The sequence below is a fragment of the Ipomoea triloba genome, chromosome 10 (genome assembly GCF_003576645.1).
Source record: "Ipomoea triloba cultivar NCNSP0323 chromosome 10, ASM357664v1".
NCBI lineage: Eukaryota > Viridiplantae > Streptophyta > Magnoliopsida > Solanales > Convolvulaceae > Ipomoea > Ipomoea triloba.
This window is the reverse complement of record NC_044925.1, coordinates 1,701,798-1,721,437: the sequence shown is the minus strand read 5'-3', so window position 1 is coordinate 1,721,437 and position 19,640 is coordinate 1,701,798. Positions and strand designations below refer to the sequence as shown.

At 34.1% G+C, this 19,640-nt stretch overlaps 2 protein-coding genes across 2 annotated transcripts; both read right to left on the bottom strand.

Annotated features, from left to right (window-relative positions):
• Positions 1–3,528: 3,528 nt before the first annotated feature.
• LOC116031453 (traB domain-containing protein) lies at positions 3,529–8,147 on the bottom strand. Its single transcript, XM_031273670.1, has 9 exons — positions 7,624–8,147; positions 6,601–6,648; positions 6,408–6,467; positions 5,820–5,903; positions 5,613–5,717; positions 4,849–4,962; positions 4,626–4,726; positions 4,261–4,372; positions 3,529–4,057 (listed from the first exon to the last, which is right to left on the bottom strand). Exons 1-9 carry the CDS (start codon positions 8,092–8,094, stop codon positions 3,929–3,931), a joined length of 1,224 nt encoding a protein of 407 aa, XP_031129530.1. The 5' UTR covers positions 8,095–8,147; the 3' UTR covers positions 3,529–3,928.
• A 3,316-nt stretch (positions 8,148–11,463) lies between these two features.
• Positions 11,464–18,806, bottom strand: LOC116032608 (zinc finger CCCH domain-containing protein 13). Its single transcript, XM_031275261.1, has 11 exons — positions 18,503–18,806; positions 16,420–16,527; positions 16,064–16,097; positions 15,233–15,362; positions 15,031–15,087; positions 14,300–14,397; positions 14,103–14,174; positions 13,740–13,942; positions 12,645–12,847; positions 12,056–12,274; positions 11,464–11,896 (listed from the first exon to the last, which is right to left on the bottom strand). The coding sequence occupies exons 1-11, from the start codon at positions 18,627–18,629 to the stop codon at positions 11,825–11,827; spliced, it is 1,323 nt and encodes a 440-aa protein (XP_031131121.1). The 5' UTR covers positions 18,630–18,806; the 3' UTR covers positions 11,464–11,824.
• Positions 18,807–19,640: the final 834 nt, after the last annotated feature.

Here is a 19,640-nt window from a genome sequence, read left to right as displayed (position 1 = left end):
TATTAAGTTATTACTTATTATTAGACTATTAGAGTATTAGTTAATTTAATAGTTTAAATGTTTCATATTTATAATTTTTTTAATTAAAAAAAAAAAAAAAAAAAAAAAAAAAAAAAAAAGGAGAGAGAGCCGGCCGACTGGCCTAGGCGGCCCAAGTGCCCGGCCTAGGCGGCCCAGGCGGGCTAGGCGCCCGGCCGCGGAGGAGGCCGATTTCGGCCTTCCTCGACGCGGCCGGGCGCCGCCTAGTGCCTAGGCGCCGATTAATCGGCGCTTAGGCGCGATTTTTGCAACACTGTAAAAAATTGAGAATTATAGATGTTAAATAATATAAATAAGAAAAATATATAATGACAAATAAATTAAATACTAAAATGGGAAAAGTATAAGTGTGTATATATATATATATATATATATATATATATATATATATTGAATAAAGAGGCAATGTCCCACTGGGATCGAATCTGTGACCTCTCACTTGAGAGGGCCACAGCTATGCCGTTTGACCACAAGGTCTTTGTGAACTAGACTAATTATATAGTAAAGAATGCGAGAGTTTTGTGGCATGCAGCGGAGAAGCGACACAATCGGTGCAACGTGGAGAAGTGTAAGAGATTGCATGCATGCAACGTGGAGTAGTTTGTGGATGACTCATTCTTTATGGATTTGAGACATAAAATGTATTATATCTTAACATTAAATAATAGTGAAGAAAATTTGTTATCACTTATGGTGTGCACTGATTAAACCACACACCTATGTGATTACTACATTTTCGTTTGAATGGAAGTATGATGTGGGCGATAGTGGTGGACAAATTTGCTTTTGGAAAGATAAGATTGATTGTTGCTTTTGGAAAATTAAAAAAAAAAAAAAAAGTCATTGCTTTTAGGTAGTGGCAGACAAACAGATTTGTGATAAAGAAAAAAAGTAATTGCTTTTGGAAATAATGGAGTTATCAGTATCAAAATCACTAAACTCATTATACATAAATTATACTATTACTTACTTAAGTGAAGTTGATTAGTATAAAAAGAACTAAACTCACTATTATCAATCATAATCCACTTACCCAAACACTCTTTCCAGGACAACTGATCATTGTTTTGTTAGACTTTAGTTGTTAATTAATAGTTTTGCTGCAATGAATGGTCTTCGATCACTGTATTTAATACCCTTATATTGCTGAGTTGATGACGTGTAAGTGACACACTCATGGCAAATATTTTTTATGGAAAATGTTTTCTTAAGAGTGCAGTAAAATGGTGTTTTATGTTATTTGATTGGATGGAAAATATTTTTAATTGGAAAATATTTTGTTAAGAATGAGGAAAATATTTCCCTAACTCATCTTAGTTATTTTGTTTTCCATTGAAAACAAGTATGACACTATTATCTAGACTGATTTTTTAATGAGGAAAACAAAGTATTAGCTAGATTGATTTTTTCATACGAGAAAGGGTATAAAAATATATATAATAATTTAATATAACATGTTGCTTTTTAAAAATATATATAATAATTTAATATAACATGTTGCTTTTTAGTTCCCAGCGAAGCGGAGCACCCGTCCGAGTTAAGTTTAATTTCTAGATGTGAGAGAACTTTGCATTTTTAAAATTATTTTGTAAATATTAGTTAGTTTAAATTGATAAATGTAATGACATTTTACTAAACTGAAAATTTTAAAAGTAATTTTTTTTTAGGTTGTGGACAGAGCTGGGCCAAAAAAAATTGTTATTTAAGTTAGTCCCGTCTTATGTGTTTTCCTTTGATCAAAATTGATATTCCTTTGTTGCCTTATTTTCTTTGCATAGCCCAACATTGAAAATTTTGAAGAATTTTCACAAAACAGACGGCCCCTAAAAGAAAAAAAGAGTAAATTAACGGAAAAAGGAACGGCAAATCACAAATTATTGTGTAGACCACTACGTTGTTTTGAAGTTTAAAAAAAAAATTATGTTAGTCAATAATGATGTTTGTTCAGCCATTTATAATAATGAACTTTTTGGGGTAAAATAATACGGTATATTTTATGAGTTAAAATAATTTTTTATAAGTTACCTTCGAAAAGTTATCCATTATTGGTTTGAATAATGTACCTTTGAAAAGTTTTATAATTGACTTGTATTTTATGAGTTATAAAATGTATCTTTAATAAGCTCTCAAGTGTTGATGAACTGACCATTATGTGTTTAAATAATGGGCATTATGAGTTGGAATAATGTAATTTATACTACCTCCGTCCCATTTTGTTTGTCTGATTCGGTTAACGAGGCTTGACTGAAGTTATTTTTAATTCAATTTTTTATAATATTAAATTTAGTATTAATATATAAAATTTATATATTTAAAAACTACGTTAAAAGTACTATTAAACACAAAAAATCAAATTTAAAAATATTTAAAAATTACTAAAGAAAATAAACAATGAAGAAAGAGTTGATTTGACCAATGAATAGTAAACAGGACAAGTAAAATGAGACAGAAGGAATATGTTAAATTATAAATTCTGAGAGATAATGTATTTTATGAGTTACAATGAGGAAACAATGTCATTTTATACCGTAATCCATGCAATAACACAATTGAAAAGGAACATCTCACTCTCGAAATGGAAGGATTAAAGATGAATCCTTTGTTTTTTTTGAGTCCGCGGGAAATGTATGTTCTTCTGATGCAAATTAAAATTGTGAAATGGAACCAAATCATTTTGGAGATTAAATGGTGATGCGAATTTGCAAAGGGAGATTGGAAATTGTTGGGGTGGATTAATGTGCATGTAGAAGGTGATAGATGAACTTTGCAAATGAACCATCAAGTTTGAGGGAATAGATGTAAAGGCATACAATCTGATCTCCTCTGATCTGAAAATGAAAATCCCAAACAAAAACTGGGAGGGAGGAGAAGTCAAAGTAAACTAAACTGTACCCCTAGTGTAATTGTGGGAGATTCCAAGCGACTCAGAAAACACTTGAAGAAGAGTGCCTCACTGCCATAAATATACATATTAATCTAACACCAAAAACTAAACAATTTCCTTTGTGTATGGCTAACATGGAACTTGGAGACTCAAAGGCTGATGATTGATTGATTCTAAGGAATATTTCAAACATTACATTATATGATTTGTAAAGTTGCAAATCAGTATAATAGTACTATAGTGGGGTAACCTAAACTCTATGTGGATCCACAACAAAATGAATTTGAGATACTATGTGGATCCAAGCTAAAATGGATTTCATGCATTACACCCTACAAACATGCTTATTCAATTTCAGTTTTTTTTTTTAATAGTAAATCACAAACATATTTTTCAAATGCATTTCACAATTATAAATGTATTTTTATGTAAAAATAAAAATAAAATATTTTGACAAATTAAATGTTACATCAAACACATTTCCCTAAAATAAATGTGTTTAATGTCAAATTTTATTTTAGGAAATAATTTTAAAAAATAAAATAAAATAGAAAAGCATCAAACACATAGGATATGGGTTTCTAACCAGAGCCAACTCAAACAGATTTGACAGAGTAGTTTTACCCATTTTTGCCCATGAGGCATGAAATTGAAATGTTTCTATTTCTGTCAAAACCCTGAATAATCTATGATTGCTATTTATGTTGCTTGTTCAAACAGTTAAATATTTGGTTTGGGTTTATGCAAACAAAAAAAAAATCATATAAGATGAGATGATCATCCAGTCATCTGTCTCCATAGAAGTAGAATTGCTAATACGGAGGGAGGGAAGGGTGTATCCAGGAGACCAGGACTGGGAGGAACAATCTTTTTCACAATTGAAGGGGAAGGGCTAAACTCACGTACCATGTCGCAGCAACTTGAGAAAGTGTCTACAACTCTTCCTTAGCTGCTGCAATGCCTTTCTGTACTTTCTGTACAAAGTCAAGTTAATGCAGTTGTTGTTTACTTCTTGCTCGAGAAATAAATGCCAGACAATATGGCTGCCCCTGCAACTGCCACTCCAACTGTCGTCAAAATTTTCTTGACAGATACAGCAGGTTTCTGGGCAGGTAAGCTAAGCAGTTCCTTCACCTGTAAAGGAGCAATAAAACACGTACTTTTCTCTGGGTCTAACAAACAACAACCGGCGTTTTATGTGAAGAACTCTAGATGGAAAACCAAACTACCATGCTTTCAAAATATTTTTAGTTTTAATTTTTAAATTCTTAATTAATGGTGTAACAAATCCCCTCGAGGATTCTTCAACTATTCACAATTACAAAATGTAAGCTAACCTCAATGGGTTGCTGCCAGTACTTCTGCATTCCAAGTAGGTGGCCTTTTCCAACAACAGCCAGGACGGAATTATGTTCCCGTGCAACCCTAAGCAGTGTTGATGCCATATACCTGATAAAGAAACATAATTTGAGACATAGTAAGATACTCTTGAGTAAAGTGGGTCCAACCATCACACTGATTTATTTTTGTTTTGAAAAGTGGGCCCAATTCGAATCTTATATTTATACGGAGCATATTGTATATAGATATAATAAAGGGATGGATTAAGAAGGCCTACAGCAGTTATGGAACCAAAGGGGAAGGGTTAAAGAGGCCTACAGAAACGAGTACCATATAAGACAGCTCAGTGTAGAGAACTTACTGATCTCGCTCATGCACTAGGGTCTCCATAAGAGTGGGGAACTGTTTGCTCATTTCTTGAATAACAAGAGTCAGCATATCAACATCATCCATTTCTTTCAACTGCATAGAAACAAACGTTTACCACCATTAAGTCAATAACATAATAATATACATTTGTTGTTTCAATCTGATTTTATTATGTACAAGAAGCCATCATCGCAATAATATAGGAGAAGGCATACCATTCTGTTGAGATCCTCGGGACTTGGTAAAAAGACTGCCTGAAACATTAAGGAGTAAACTAATTTTGTCTTGTGCCAGAGTGGCATTCTTGCCCACGTCCTTCGCAGTGTCACCTGCAGTAGAATTTTCATACAGTTGTTCAACAAGTTTAGCAGTGGAGTTAACATAATAATGACATATTTAAAGATCATTATCTTTGTTTTCAGAATCTGGTGGACAAGGAGATAATATGAAAACAGGAAAATGTAAAATAATATAACAGTGGTAAAAGGGAATACAATTGAGCTCATAAAGGAGGGCTGATGAAAATACACAACAGGGTCACTCAGCAGTCAAATTTCATTCTCTATATAATGAAGAGGTCTTATGGCAATTGAGACCGAGTCTAAATTGACAAATCGTGGTATTCCGGCATTGGTGAGCAGAAATGGATTAAGAATTATTGTTTATAAGGACTCCAAAGATGAAGTTATTACTTATTATAGGTCATGGTTCTAGAAAATGAAATACTAAATATTAGCAGAAAAAAAATTATACTGAGTAAATATTATTAAAGCACATAGGCCATAAGTGGTTTAGATGAAGACACTAAACAAAATATTTTGGGAGGAGGAATTAGACTTATATTTCAACTAATTCTGGAAGAAAAGGTTTTCCTCAGTGAATTGCATAGAAACTTAAAGGTTCATGGCTTTGGTGGAGGAAGGCAAGACTATCTTGAAGATTGCTCTCCTATTACTTCGGAAATGAGAAAATCACTAACCTGGACCGGGCGGTCACCAAGAATCACCTTGCCACCATACTTCATTGCTTCTTCATATGCAACACGGAACTCAGCCCCAGGAAAAACCTCAAGCTTACTAGCAACCTAACAGTATATAGCAAGTTGGTTTAAGGGTACTGCTTTGACAACAAAAGCTGAGTAACCCAATATGAAAACTAGATAGTCAAACTGAGGTAGTTATCATGCCTTTGCAAGAAACCAGCTATAAAGAATTGCAAATAAGTTATGATTTTTCTTCCACATTTCCACCATTTCTCCCATTGTTGGTATCTGGCAAAACCAATGGCAATGTCTATTAGAAAACACATATCCAAAGGTCAAAAATTGAAAGCAATAAACAGGAAGGTATAGAAATAGACTCCTATGAAAATAAAGGAACAAAGTTTATATGCAAATAAACAACATACTATCATCCAGCATACTTAAGCAGAAGTCTAATACACTAAACCTATACATAGCAAAGATATTTCTCTAAAATTAAAACAGACAAAAGACAGAATTAATAGTACAAGAGTTGTGTAAAAGTAAAGCTAAAGTAGATGAGGGATCTCAAACTAGTCAACACTTCCCCATTTTATCTTTTCTCCCTGGGGAGCTGTAGAGCATCTAAAATCTCTAAGCAAAATACTATGACAAAACAGTTAAGCAAAAATAAATTAAATAACTGCACAAAAGTTTAAAATTAAAAAAGACAGAGACTATTCATGTCCACTTTTATCCCTAGTGCAAAATGCATTCCAAAGTAGTTAAAGATATGAGAAGTTGAGAACAGACCTTTAAATTTTGAGGGGTAAGTATAGCAATACGACTTGAACATAACTCCAAAAAGACGACCTGCAATCAACCATCCAGAATAATTTTACTACAGAAGTTAGGTGAAAAGGATAAAAATAACACCTAATATACTGATCTAAACTGCAGATAGATGAACTATTTAAAGTGCTTTTGAGTTTCAAGAGATTAGTACCTGTGGTTTTAAGAAATTGATTGCAGCTCGGACTTCTTCACAGGATTCCTGAATACATACAAGAACTCCCATGTCAATTAGATTTTCTATAATGATCTATTCCCAAATATATCTTCCTTAACACATTTTAGATCCTAAAAATTTAATTTAAGCCTCAAATGAAAAGGTATTTACCACTGACAAAAGAAGAAACTTAACAACAAAGAAAGCAAAAATCTAAAAAGGCCATTAGCATGTCCTCATTGTCTAAATGTATCAATCCAATCAGTGTTTTCAAAGTGTATATCAAATGGGAACTGACTGTTCAATATTTGTTCCCCATTTTACTTCTGCATCACTTTCACTGTTTCTCCCAATTTAGGGCACAATCCAAGAACAAGAGGTGCTGATAAATTAGCATCACCACGTCCTCGAATTGTGTGGGTAGTGGTTAGATGATCATCCAATTGTGTGAGCATGTCACTATCAACTTGACAACCAAGTGCTTTCTTTAGGGGAAAAAAACATACTAAAAACACCTGAGCAGAGGCAAAAACAAAAAAAAAAAAAAAAAAAAAAGGGAATTGAACAACACTGCATCTAGAGGAAAATTTCCAAAACCAGATTCTTATATTTCCTATGGAACTATCGGACAAATCCAAAAATAAAATATACAGAATTCTTCATTGGTCAAGAAATGAGAAAAAATTGCACATTCATATCCAAATAAAACTGCAAAAAGGATAAATATCTGCAATTGACATTTCTACCAAAATTGTGCAATTGCTTCTCAATAAGATACCACCAAACATCCCAAAACAACAAGCAATACCAGGAGAAACACTGCTACACATAAAGGTCAGTATTCCCATTGATCTCTCATAACGCCCAAGCTCAAATTCAACTTTTTATAACCTAAACATAATTTTAACAAATAAAAACTCCAAAAACAGTTTCCAAGTGCCAGAGACAATGGAAACTACATTCATCCCCAATTTTCAGCAGAAAATAACCATAAACTATAAATGCAAAATCAGGATTTACCGAAGACACGTGAGCAGTGCCGAGCAAGTACACATCGCAAGCACCCCCTTCAGCAGACGAATCGCAATTGAGCATAACCACACTCTTCGACAGCTCCTCCGGCAGCATCTTCCTCATATAGCCTTGTGGCTCAACTTCCTCGACGGCGGCATCCGCCACGACACTTTCCTCCGAACCTTCGGGCTGAAAATTGGAGTCCGCTACCGCTCCGGCTCCGGCTCCAGCTCCATCCACGTGAACAAAATCCTCGATTCCGGAAGCCGACAAGGGATGAGAGTCCATCGCGTCGGCGCACAACGGCGGTCGGGAATGGCGTAGGGATTGCGTCGAGGGAGGCTTAGGGATGAGAGAAACAGCGGCGAGAGATCTGAGGTGGGAGAATCGACGCAGAGACGGGGCGGCGAGTGAGAGGATGCGGGTTGACTCGGACGAGTTGAGGAAAGCGAGCGGAGTGCGAATCAGTCGATGCATGAATTTTTGGAGTTTCGAAATCTGTTTTCCAGAAAATATTATCGGAGAGGTAACCGTCGAGGAGGAGTATATGTTTGTACTTTCCGCCTTGATTTGACTTCATACCGACACGTGTCCTTGTCGGGTTTTTCTTGGCATTTCTTAATTCGTACTGCATTTTCTTTTTCTTTTGAAAAACATATTCTCATTTTCTACTTTAACTTTTACTCCTACACTTACTTTTTTTGAGAAGAAACAAAGTTATTCATTAAAATCCAAATTTAAAACTGTACAAAGATAGGCAAGAGGATTTGTCCACTACTCCCCGCAACCAGACCTAGACGCAAACTTCTTAGCAAAATCATGAACTGCGAAGTTTGTTGATCACTTAACAAATGATATAGAAACTTGAGAGAGATCTCTCAATAAGTGTTCAATATCTCTAACAACAAGGTGCAAGTAAGAATCCCCTCTATAATGGTTTAAATGTTGAGCAACTAAGAGAGAATCTGTTTTTACTAGTAAGAATCTCCTTGATCCAACTGAGTGCTTCCTTAATAACGGTTGCTTCTGTGTCCCTTGGTGTGTAGAGGCCTTCCCGCTGTATTCCTCTTGCAGCTATGAAACCACCCCATTCATCCATGATGCTATTGAATCCCATCCTCATATTATCTTTGTCAATGGCTGCATCAATATTCAATTTTGTAAAGCCTGTTGAGGTTTCTTCCATTTTACTACCTCATTGCATTGGATTGTATTATTGGTAGTCAAAACTATGGAAGCTTTCACACATTCCTCAATGAAGTTTCTTGCCTTAATGAATGTGGAACAAGCTAATTGTGTTTTTCCATTCTGCTAGAGTATATTATTTCGAATTTTCCATATTTCCCAGCAAATAGCAATTATTAATATCCAAGGATAAGGGAAGAGAGTTTTGATAGAACTAATCATGAAAGGGCAGCTGCAAGTTATTCTGAAGATGAAGACCCATCAGACTCCAACATTCTTTGCCAAAGATGCAATCAGTAAAAAAATGTCTAGTTGATTCCTTATCCTTATTGCATAGAGGCCAGATGTCATCACAATTAACTTCTGTCATTTTTAAAAGGTCTTTGGTTGGAAGGCAACCTGCACAAACTTGCCAAAAGAAAATTTTCATTTTGGTAGGGATTTTAAATGAAGTCCAGTTCATTTTTTCCTCCTGTCGAATGAAGTGTTCCTCTCAGAATCTTATAACAACTTTTAAGAGTGAAATTTTCATATTCTTCGGGAGCCCAAATCACGTTATCAATTGGTTGATGTCTTGCCAAAGGGGTTTTTAGGATTAGATCAGCATCTCTAGAGTAAAAAATTGATATGATTTCTTCATCCCGACTGTTGACTCTTGGATCAATGAGTGCATCCATCGTAGCATTTTCCATTAGGGGATACTGGAAAGAAGTGGTTTTAGGGTTCTCCTTGTCAGGTAGCCAATTGTTGCACCAGATCTGAATCTAATTCCCTCTTCCCACTCTCCATCTACTGTGCTTTTTGATAATATCTTCGGTTTCTAGCAAACTACTCCAAACAAAAAAAATGTTAATAAAAGTTCAATTGATTAGCTATCGATGGTCACTTTCTCTAGTAGACCGTGACCATTCACTATCAATGGCAATTGCTACTGAAGCACAAAAAGTCAATATCGCCTCTACTGGGACTCGAACTCACCCTTCTATATGGAAGTGCAACCAGGTGTCATTAGACCACTAGGCCTTAACAATGTTTAAGGGTCTATTTGACCTTTTTCAATTTTTTTTTAATAAATATTGACATGCCGCCATATTTTATCTTAGATTTACTAGATAATTAATTTAATTGTAACAATTTAACAAGTTATTAGTTTAAGCTTAATTGTAACTTTTAAAAGTTAAATATCTAATTACTTTTTTGTTTTAAAACTCAATGATTTATTTAACAATTTTTTCTCTAATTAAAAATAATAATTATATAGTTAATGACTTTTTTATACAAATTTATAATGCAAATACCACGAAGTTAGGCATTATAAAAAAAATTCAAAAAAATATTATTCTTCTCAAAATTTAATTATTAATAATTAATTTTGAAAAAAAAAAGAGAGTTAAATAAGCTCTCTAATTTTTTAGAATGTTAAACCTTAAAAAGTCAGAGTTTTCTAATTTTTCACCACTGCTATGACGCTATCATCGTAGCCACCTTGTCGTCACCATCACACGCCAAGTTTGCCATCACCTTTCTCAAATTTGAAAAAAGTGAAAGCGACCTTTCTAACACCTTCCTTAAATAAAGAAGGTGATCAATTATAGTCAGTCACGTTATTATAATTTTGACGATAATTTCAATCACATCATTGTAATTTTACTAGTATTTTATTGATTACCAATAAACAAGATTTAGATGGATGCTTTTATTGAGCTTGAATATTTTGTTAAATTGTTTTAAAGTTTGAGAGTTTATTAGACATTTTCATTTTATAAATTTTAGCATGGCATTAAAACTCTATTACCCAAAAAGTAAATTAAATATTTCATTAAAAGGGTATATTAAGAAACAAATTTATTAAATGAAATGTACTACACTTTTATCAAAATGATCGTCAGCGTTTTAAAAATTGTCATCTCACCTAATTTGGTAAAATAATAATTACAATTCAAATGGCATTTAATTTTTTTGAAAGAAATGGCATTTAATTAATCAACCAATAACAAAATATAGAACATTATTTCATCATCAACCTATTGAAATGGCAAGACCTTTATTTTAATAGACAAGATTGGTTAATTTTTAATATATTGAAAGTTATTTTTAAGGTACTACAAATTCATTTTGACTTGGAATATAGTAACCCCACACTAAAAATGAATTTGTATTAAAATATAATAATAAAGAGAAATTTCACTTTTGATCCCCTAATTATTATACTTGAGTCACATTTAGTCAATGACTATTAGAATTTTCTAATTAGATGCATGACTACGTAATTTGTATCACATTTGATTCCGCCGTCCAATTTCCAAACCAATTAACCAATTATTGCCAAAAGTGCTCCTTCCGAAAAGAGCACTACATTTGCTTTTTCCGAAAGAAGCACTACATCTACGGATGGAGTCATGGAGCACTACATTTACTTCCTTTGGAAAGAGCGCTGCATTTGCTTCTTTTGGAAGGAGCACTTCCAACAATAGTTGGTTGGAAAATTGGACGGCAAAACCAAATATAATACAAATTACACAATCATGCACCTAATTAGAAAATTCTAATAGTCATGAATGAAATGTGTTTCATGTATAATAGTAAGGAGACCTAAAACCAAACCTAGAGTATTCAAGGCAAATTTCATTATTGTAAAATCAGGCAATAGAAGCACTAAAATTTGGAACAGAGGAACTCATAGATACCAAAAGAGTAAATGGGAAAAATCCGAAAATGGTGTGCATTGTTCACCAGATTGTAACTAGAAGTTCATCGAAGCATATATGAGACATCAGAATTCCATACACTACAGAAAGCGGATAAATCCTTGTGCTCAAAATGAAGCATAGCAAACTTGTTAGGGATTAATATACCTGCTATACAGAACTCTATCCCTTCCCCTTCTCCAGCCTGCCGTGCCAATCATTGTACCTAGAATTGTATAGTAGCTCGGGGCTTCCTAGTCCTACTAAATTGAGACGATGCACAAGAATATATACCAATACTACAACTTGGAGTATCATAGTTAGGGAAGTAAATGTTAAACAATATCCACCTCCACTGTCTCTTCGTCAACCCCATCTATGTCCACATTCTCGTCTTCACCCTTGAGCTGCAAGTGAAATTGTTACTACCTTTGGATTGTGCAGTGTAAGAAAATGATGATAGTAATAAACCTAGATTACTAGAGTATAGAGTTAAGAGGAAGAAAATTGGTCAAAAGTAGTAAAGGCCGCCTAATGCTAGAGTAGTGTGTGTTTAATTAGCTGACCTGTGGATATGCGTCTTTAGAGATCGGGGGCGGTGGTGGGGGTGGTAGAAAAGGGAACTTTGTGACATTAGAAACAGCTTCCTTTCCAGATACTGCAGCAGAATTTCCAAACATCTCACGCTTTTCCTCCATGTCAACAATTTCAACATCTTCATCTGTTGCATGAGCTGCCAAGCCTGTTGGAGGCAACAAAAGGCAGGCATCCGAGAAAACCTTGGGCTGCAGAATTTCAAGGAGCAAATCATTTCGATGTCCCATAAAAGACAAAAAGATTATCTATTCAATGCTATACAGCTATAGGATGCAAAATAGTCTAGCTGCTTGCATACATTGGCACCAACTACATGACATTTTATCATCTTTAACATTTACACATCTTACTCTCCTGAATTTGTTATCAGCTTAAAGGTGACAACCAGCAAAATAACTGAAAATAGTAGGCACAGCATCTGAAACCACCTTCTCAACACATTTAAAGCATAAAACAAGGAAAATTTTAAGACATTTTAAAAAAATAGAGTGGACAGATATAGATGATTTGTTCATCAATGGATTCAGTAATCAAAGAACTGGGGAGAATTTGAAGCACCTTTTCCACCAATGTTGTGTTAGTAGAATGATCTATCCCCCTTTTAGGCCTGTCTTCATTTGCCGTAACCTGATAACCATTTTTCCTATTGATATCTGCTTTAGCTTTCTTGTCATTACTAGATTGAATCTGAAGCACATTTCTTCGAGATAGATTTTCCAATCTTATCTTTTCCATGCTAGCTCCTCCTTTTGATGCATTACCTATGAAAAAGAATAGCCAGAAATTCAAACAAATGAAGAAGTCATGTTTGTATAAACTAAAGAAAGAATGGGAGAAAAGGAGGAATGTGAGAATTATGACACCAACTTACAAACAAACAAGTCACTGACAACGCACATATCCAAATCAATACAAATGTTATTAGTAAAGGCAGATTATCTAACTTTGCATCTTATCCAAGTAAATTCAGAATACCCAAAAAAAAACAGAAACAGGACATCTGCTTTTTAAGGTTCTTCAAAGGGAAATCTCAGACTTGGTGAGAGGGGGATTATGGAGTTATAGAAATTGGGAACATCTGGTTTTATAAGTGTGCATGTTTTCTCTAAATATATAGTATATTAACCAATGCAATTATACAGAATGTTCATACAGGCAGAAATGATCAATGAAGTCAACATAATATGAAGCTTAGTTAGCAGTACAGCTGCCAACTTATAACAAGTACAAAGCCAATTATCATGGAATGATGACATGGTAAAACAGAGATGAGCCAGAACCATGAGAACCAGATCTGAGAAAAGAGTTGATATTCCATTCATTATGTGCTCTTCCTAAATGTGAGGAATAAAAGATGTGGAAATAGATGCTTGATTATGGTTGTTAATAACACAAAGAGGTTTTAAAGAAACAAGGGCCTTCCACCTTTGTCCAAGATCCACAAAGCTTACTCTAAAAATAATTAAAAAGAAAAAAGAAATTCAGAACACTAGCATGCATATAACAAGCAAACTGAAAATTAACGACATGATTCAGAAGCTTTTTATAGTTAACAGCCGCAAAGAATTTTTTCCTTAAGATTACAATTATCATAAGAATTTTACAGTTATTTGTTCATAGGTATATTTAATAATCATTTACTCTCATGCCTACCTTGATCTGATGCTTCCACAGCTCCCAAGCTCACTCGTGACCTTTTCTTATGTGGGGACATGTTCTTTTTCATCCCACCATAGGTAGTAGGAAAAATACCTACAGCTTCTCCATCAGTCATTATGTTCATGCTTAAATCATCTCCACTTGCACCAGCATTTGAGCAAAGTTTTTCACCAAGCTTTTGAAGTTGAGCATCTGACCTATAGGAGTATATAATCTCTACTGAGTCTATAATAGGGAACTTAACAAAGAAAACACAGGTCCAACACAATCAAACACCATCACACAAAGAATTAATAAAGGTGAGAGCAAAAGCAATCTCTGAAGAAAAAAAAAATGATTTCTACAGCTGAAGGATACCTCTTGACTTCATCTTGTAAACGAGAGAGACGTTTATGTGCCTCAGTGAACTTCTTAATTTTTGATGTAATCCTTGAAATTGAACAAACCATAAAATAAAAAGGATGCCAAAGAAATGAATACATCGTCTACAAGAGCACTTCAAATGTAAGTCGTAAGATGACAAAGGCAAGATTCTCTCCAGCTCAAGCAATCACCTTTTACATTCTTCTTTTTCCTTGAACAACTGCATTTCAAGCTCTTGAACTTTCAAGGTCAGATTGTCTGCATCTCGAGATTTATCTTCCAGGTAAACCTTACAACAATCAAAACTGAGATTGAGATTACAATTCAATAAGGTACGTTCTAATTCCAACCAATTTCCAATTTAGGAGTTAGGACTACTAAAAGAATAAAGCATCACATGAACAAGAGAAACAGAGAATAAGGATTAGACACAAAAAATTAAAGCCTGCTACTCTTTTCAGGTTTGGTATGAGGTAACTCTACCAAAATATTGCCAGATTAGAAATAAAACTGAAAAAGAGGAGATAGTGGAGCTAAATTCTCTTTACATTTATGAGTGGTGCTTTGAATAAGCATGATGCTGATGTCAGCAAACTGGGAAAAGGCAGGGAAGTCGGTCATTATTTTAAGAAATAGGACAGGCTAGACAGATATCTGATTTTTCGAGGATGGCAAGGCGGCTTAGTGGGGATTGGGCTCTTGATGTAGATGGCGTTTGCAGGGTTACTATGTTTGATCTGTGTAATAGGTCTATCTTGTAAATCAAGCTGTTGATTTATAGGTACTTGGATTGCACCTCCCTTGGCAACATTATTGAGAAAAAAAAAAAAAAAGATACATAAAAAAAAGATAACAGACAGAAAGAGAAACTTCTAATCATCAATATATTCTATAACTAAAGATGCACATGATCAAAACTAACCTCCAATTCTCTTTTGCGGTCATCCAGCATCTTGATTTCAGATTGCAATTGCCTTATCTACAAATTTCAGATTTAAAAATGCTTAAGACACAAAAACAAAGCCGCACATTTGGGATCAAAGGGATCATAACACTGATTATAGGAAATTAAGGATGCCAGGAAATTAGCTCCAAACAAACAACAAAATCTTTCACAAGTTTACCTTAAGGGCATCTTTAGAATCAGCAGATATGCACTTCTTGTTCTTCAAGAGATCTTCAGTCCCATTTGATGTTTGGAGACTTCCAGAGAAGTCACTCGGGCCATCTGGATGCTGCCTCTTTTGGTGTTTTCTACCACAACATAAGAGATTTTTATAATAGTAGACAATAGCAGAGAAAACATGTAGAAGGTTCCTTCATCCTGATGATGGACCCAACGTTTTCAGATCAAACAGATTTTTAAAAAGGATTATGATACTCCAAAAGTTAAGGAAATGAAATGCAATATGCAGTTTATGGTATATACATAAAACTATATCAGTGCTTTCAGATATTTTTTTTGGCAACTCTTTTTTAATGTTTTAGAATCAGGCATTTTATAAACTATTTGTGCTACAACCCCCTTGGGTAACATCTGCATGTGCAACCAAGCTCACAAACAACAAAGGTAATAAACAGCCTGCCTAATGGCATGGATTGTGACTCGAGAGAAATTCACTTTTAACTTTCAAAACAGGTACAGTAATTCCCACAGGTGAAGAAAATGGTATTGGTGAAAGAACCACATGTGCGAGTAAATACATTCATTAAATGTGACTATGTGAGTTTTAACTTCAATGACCCCATGTTGCCCACTTGTGAGTAAATATCCATGTTGATAACCAGATGATATCTTCAAAAGCCAATATCATTTCTGATTGCAACATATAGTGATGGAACTATATGTTCACATGCTCAAGGAGTTAAAGAAAAACCTCAAATACATAATTTGATCAATCTAATATCACCATGTCAATGAAATGAAAGGCATAAATATTTCTGTAGGAAGTTACCTCCTTTTCCCGAGAGACCCAGAAGGACTGTCACCTGAGAGAGTAATTGAAGAAAATATAAGAATAAAAACATAAATAATGACATAACAATTGCTATCTCACATTTCAGAAAGAAAACTTAGAAACTGTCACGTAGACCATGGGAAATTTGCATTTCAAAGTTATGCAATGGTTATCAAAGTAAGTTATTGCTTTCTTGACAGATGTTTATGGATGAAAGAAGTGCTATCAAATAAAATGTAACAAGTTTGATTATCATTTTAGCAATTGTTAACAAGCACAACGCAACCATCAAAAGAACAGTGAATTGGATTAATAGCACAGCATAATAAAAATGGTGAATATGTAATTCTGACCATGGGATGCATGTCTCCCACTTGAATCTCGTTTAGGAGAGTATCTATGCACTGGAGAACGCCTTCTATCAAGCTTCTCTCTCAAATCACCTCGATAGTCCCGCCTTCCTGAAATGAGGACAGAAAAGTATATTCCAGTCAGATAGAGACAGTTACTATATAATATTAGCCAAGTCAAAAAGCCAGCAAACAAGGAATGAGCAATATTCAACTATTAAGCAAGGCTTACCATTATACTGAAATATATGAGAAACATAATAATGAAATTAATATTGCCTTCTTGGAAATACCAAAGATGCCGTAGAAACTATGCTCTCAAATAATACATAGACATAGTTGTACCAGTTTTGAGGTTTACTCCTTTCAAAAAAACCCTTCAAATATCGTAGAAGCAACTGATAAAATATGATAGACTTCATTCTGATCTCGCTGAATAAGAAAACATTGTTATAGCATAGGTCTCTGCTTGCAGCCATTTCAAAGAGAAAGTGTAATCACAGGAAATTTATTGACCTCCTTGGACTAATAGATCCATTGAAGAGATTCCCATTGCAATATCATTCAGAGAGAAGTCACAAGGAAATACCACATTCTGGAAGGATATGCAAATTGTGGATTTTATAGGATATAGCATTTGAATGGTACATCAAGCTGGCAAGTGAGTTATGCATATGGAAGAGATTATGTCCAGAGAAACCTAATTCTGCTCTTGCATGTGCTGCATCTTCTAGATGCATTATGATTAACCAAGATTCCATGAAACAGACCACAAGTAGCATAATGACAACCCAACCAGCAAAATCCTCTCTGATAAAAAATACTAAGTTGTCAGTTAGTCTGTAGTTATTGATGACCAATGTAAAGCCTTAACTTACTATGAGAACCTGAAACACTTCCAATCCATACTCAACAATATGGCCATTCAGGTGACAAATAAATATGATTACAATCCGTAAATACTGCACCCATACACCCACCAATTCGATTTATTTGGCCTTCCATTAGATGGATACATATAAAAGAATAGATAAACTGGCAAGCACAAAATGCTCTTATTTGAGGGTAGGGTGGTAGTTGTAGGGGTTGCTGGGTGGGAATTATGGAGCAATTAAAATATAAAGTAAGTAATGGAATCAATTATTTTAATTAGCACCAACGATATAATGAAAAGAAGCTTAAATTAAAATTACAAACAAACATATTGATACAAAGTAAAACTTTGTAAAGTGTAAACCAAATTCAACGTTCATATACTCTAGAAATCGCAAAACAAAGATGCAAGCATCCCACCAAAATACATAATTAATAAATACTCCGGTAATGAATTCAAATCATCAAATGTAAGAAAGGAATGAAATATTAGCATATTTGTGCACTCTACACGACTGCCAAACACTAAGATTCAAATCAATCAATATCAAATTCATCCATATGCAGAGTAATGGCACCAAAGCCATCTTGTTACAGTAACATAAATTTCAAAGTGGGAGATAGCAATCATAGCACTCTAGTAACGATATGAATTTCATTTCATCAGATATCAAAGAATATTTTTCTCCTTTAGAACACCTCTGGCCTTCATACCACTTCGAAGCATAGCAATTCAACATTGTCTTGTGCTCTCAACATTACACATTAAGACAAATAATTTTCTTAATTTGGCTATTAGCACCCAAAAGAAAAACAAATACTCCGTAACACCTCTGGCCTTCATACCACTTGGAAGCATAGCAATTAAACATTGTCTTATGCTCTCACCATTACACGTTAAGATAAATAGTTCTCTTAATTTGGCTATTAGCACCCAAAAGATAAGCAAATGAAAATGATAATTGAAAACTGGACACCTCCATCAGCAAACTATGAAGCTTAATAAAAAGAATTTGAGAATCATCTCAGAACCTTTCTGCACTAAAACCAAATTGCAGGACTACCTCGAGTGGATAAAGTATCAGAACTATATCAAAACATGTGAACTTTCCTTCTCATTTCAGTAGTTATGTGGTAAATTAGAAACATCCAACAAGAATAAACGCGGAAAAAACCAAGAATTTAATATAATATAGTGGGAAACGAGGATTACCATCGAAGGGAGCGGAGAAGCGGCGGAGCTCGGCGTCGCCGTGGGCAAAGGAGCAGCTTTGGCGGTGGCAGTGGCCTTTCTGATAGAGCACGCATAGCCTGGTTTTGTAGAGCTTCCTTTCAACCATGTCGATGAAAATGTAAGGAGATTAGGGGAGCGCTTCCAAGTTAGATGAAAATAGTTGGGAGCTTCGCAATTGTTCGTTGGCCCATAAACCCTAGTCTTGAGGAGACTCGGAAATCTGGCTACAGAGACGAAGAGAGCATTTTCGGCTTTTAGCTATTCGGAATTCGCCGGAAAAAAAAAACAAAACAAAACAAAAATAATAATGGGTGAATTCATGTAACTCTTATCCATGAAATGAATTTTAGGAGTTTATTTATTTTTCATTTTTATTTGGAAAAAAAAAAGCCTTTTTAAAAACTCTCAATTGTAATATAATATATATTATCAATTTTAAAATAATATTTAAAAACTTGATATATTTTTATTGTTTGAATCTACTAAATATATATTAAGTAAATACTATTATTCGGGAAATTGACTATTTTAGTTGATTATTTATATTTATATTATAGACATCGTCCATGAATTATCAATCTATACAAACTTTTTTTATTTGTATTTGATGGAGCGGGAAACAGGCATTTTGCCTCATTGATCAGTCACATGCACTCATCGATCACTCGCATGCACTATGTAGGAACGCCCAACCTATCGTCCCTTAATTATTCCGTTCAATCGTTGCAAAGGTAGCATTTTTAATCTACCACTAACATATTTTATTACAATTTATAGTGCACTTTAAATTTTCAAATTATTGAATGACGTATTGATTATTTTATAGAATTTTTTTTAATTCTCTCCACTAAAATAAAAGTAATTATTTTTAATATAATCAAAATGAGTGTTTTCAACTTGTGATACAAATAGTACTAAAGATGAGTATTATTTTAGATAAATATGATCAATAAAATTTTTTAAAAAAATCATGTCCTAACAATTTTTATATTAAAATAAACTACGTCTTTTTAATTTGACATTTGATTACCATGGGTAAGTTGATAAATGCGACATTTGATTACCATAGATACCCATATTCCTTATGCTACATTAAAAATTGGTGCCGTTGCTGGGA

Excerpts from the sequence above, each read along its gene's own strand:
- LOC116031453 (XM_031273670.1), bottom strand. The coding sequence starts at position 8,094 with ATGCATCGACTGATTCGCACTCCGCTCGCTTTCCTCAACTCGTCCGAG. Across the intron at positions 4,963-5,612 it reads TTGGTGACCGCCCGGTCCAG|GTGACACTGCGAAGGACGTG; the intron begins GTTAGTGATTTT and ends ATTCTACTGCAG. Across the intron at positions 4,058-4,260 it reads ACTGGCAGCAACCCATTGAG|GTGAAGGAACTGCTTAGCTT; the intron begins GTTAGCTTACAT and ends GCTCCTTTACAG.
- LOC116032608 (XM_031275261.1), bottom strand. The coding sequence starts at position 18,629 with ATGGTTGAAAGGAAGCTCTACAAAACCAGGCTATGCGTGCTCTATCAG. Across the intron at positions 12,848-13,739 it reads TGTGGAAGCATCAGATCAAG|GTAATGCATCAAAAGGAGGA; the intron begins GTAGGCATGAGA and ends TCTTTTTCATAG. Across the intron at positions 12,275-12,644 it reads ACACAACATTGGTGGAAAAG|CCCAAGGTTTTCTCGGATGC; the intron begins GTGCTTCAAATT and ends GAAATTCTGCAG.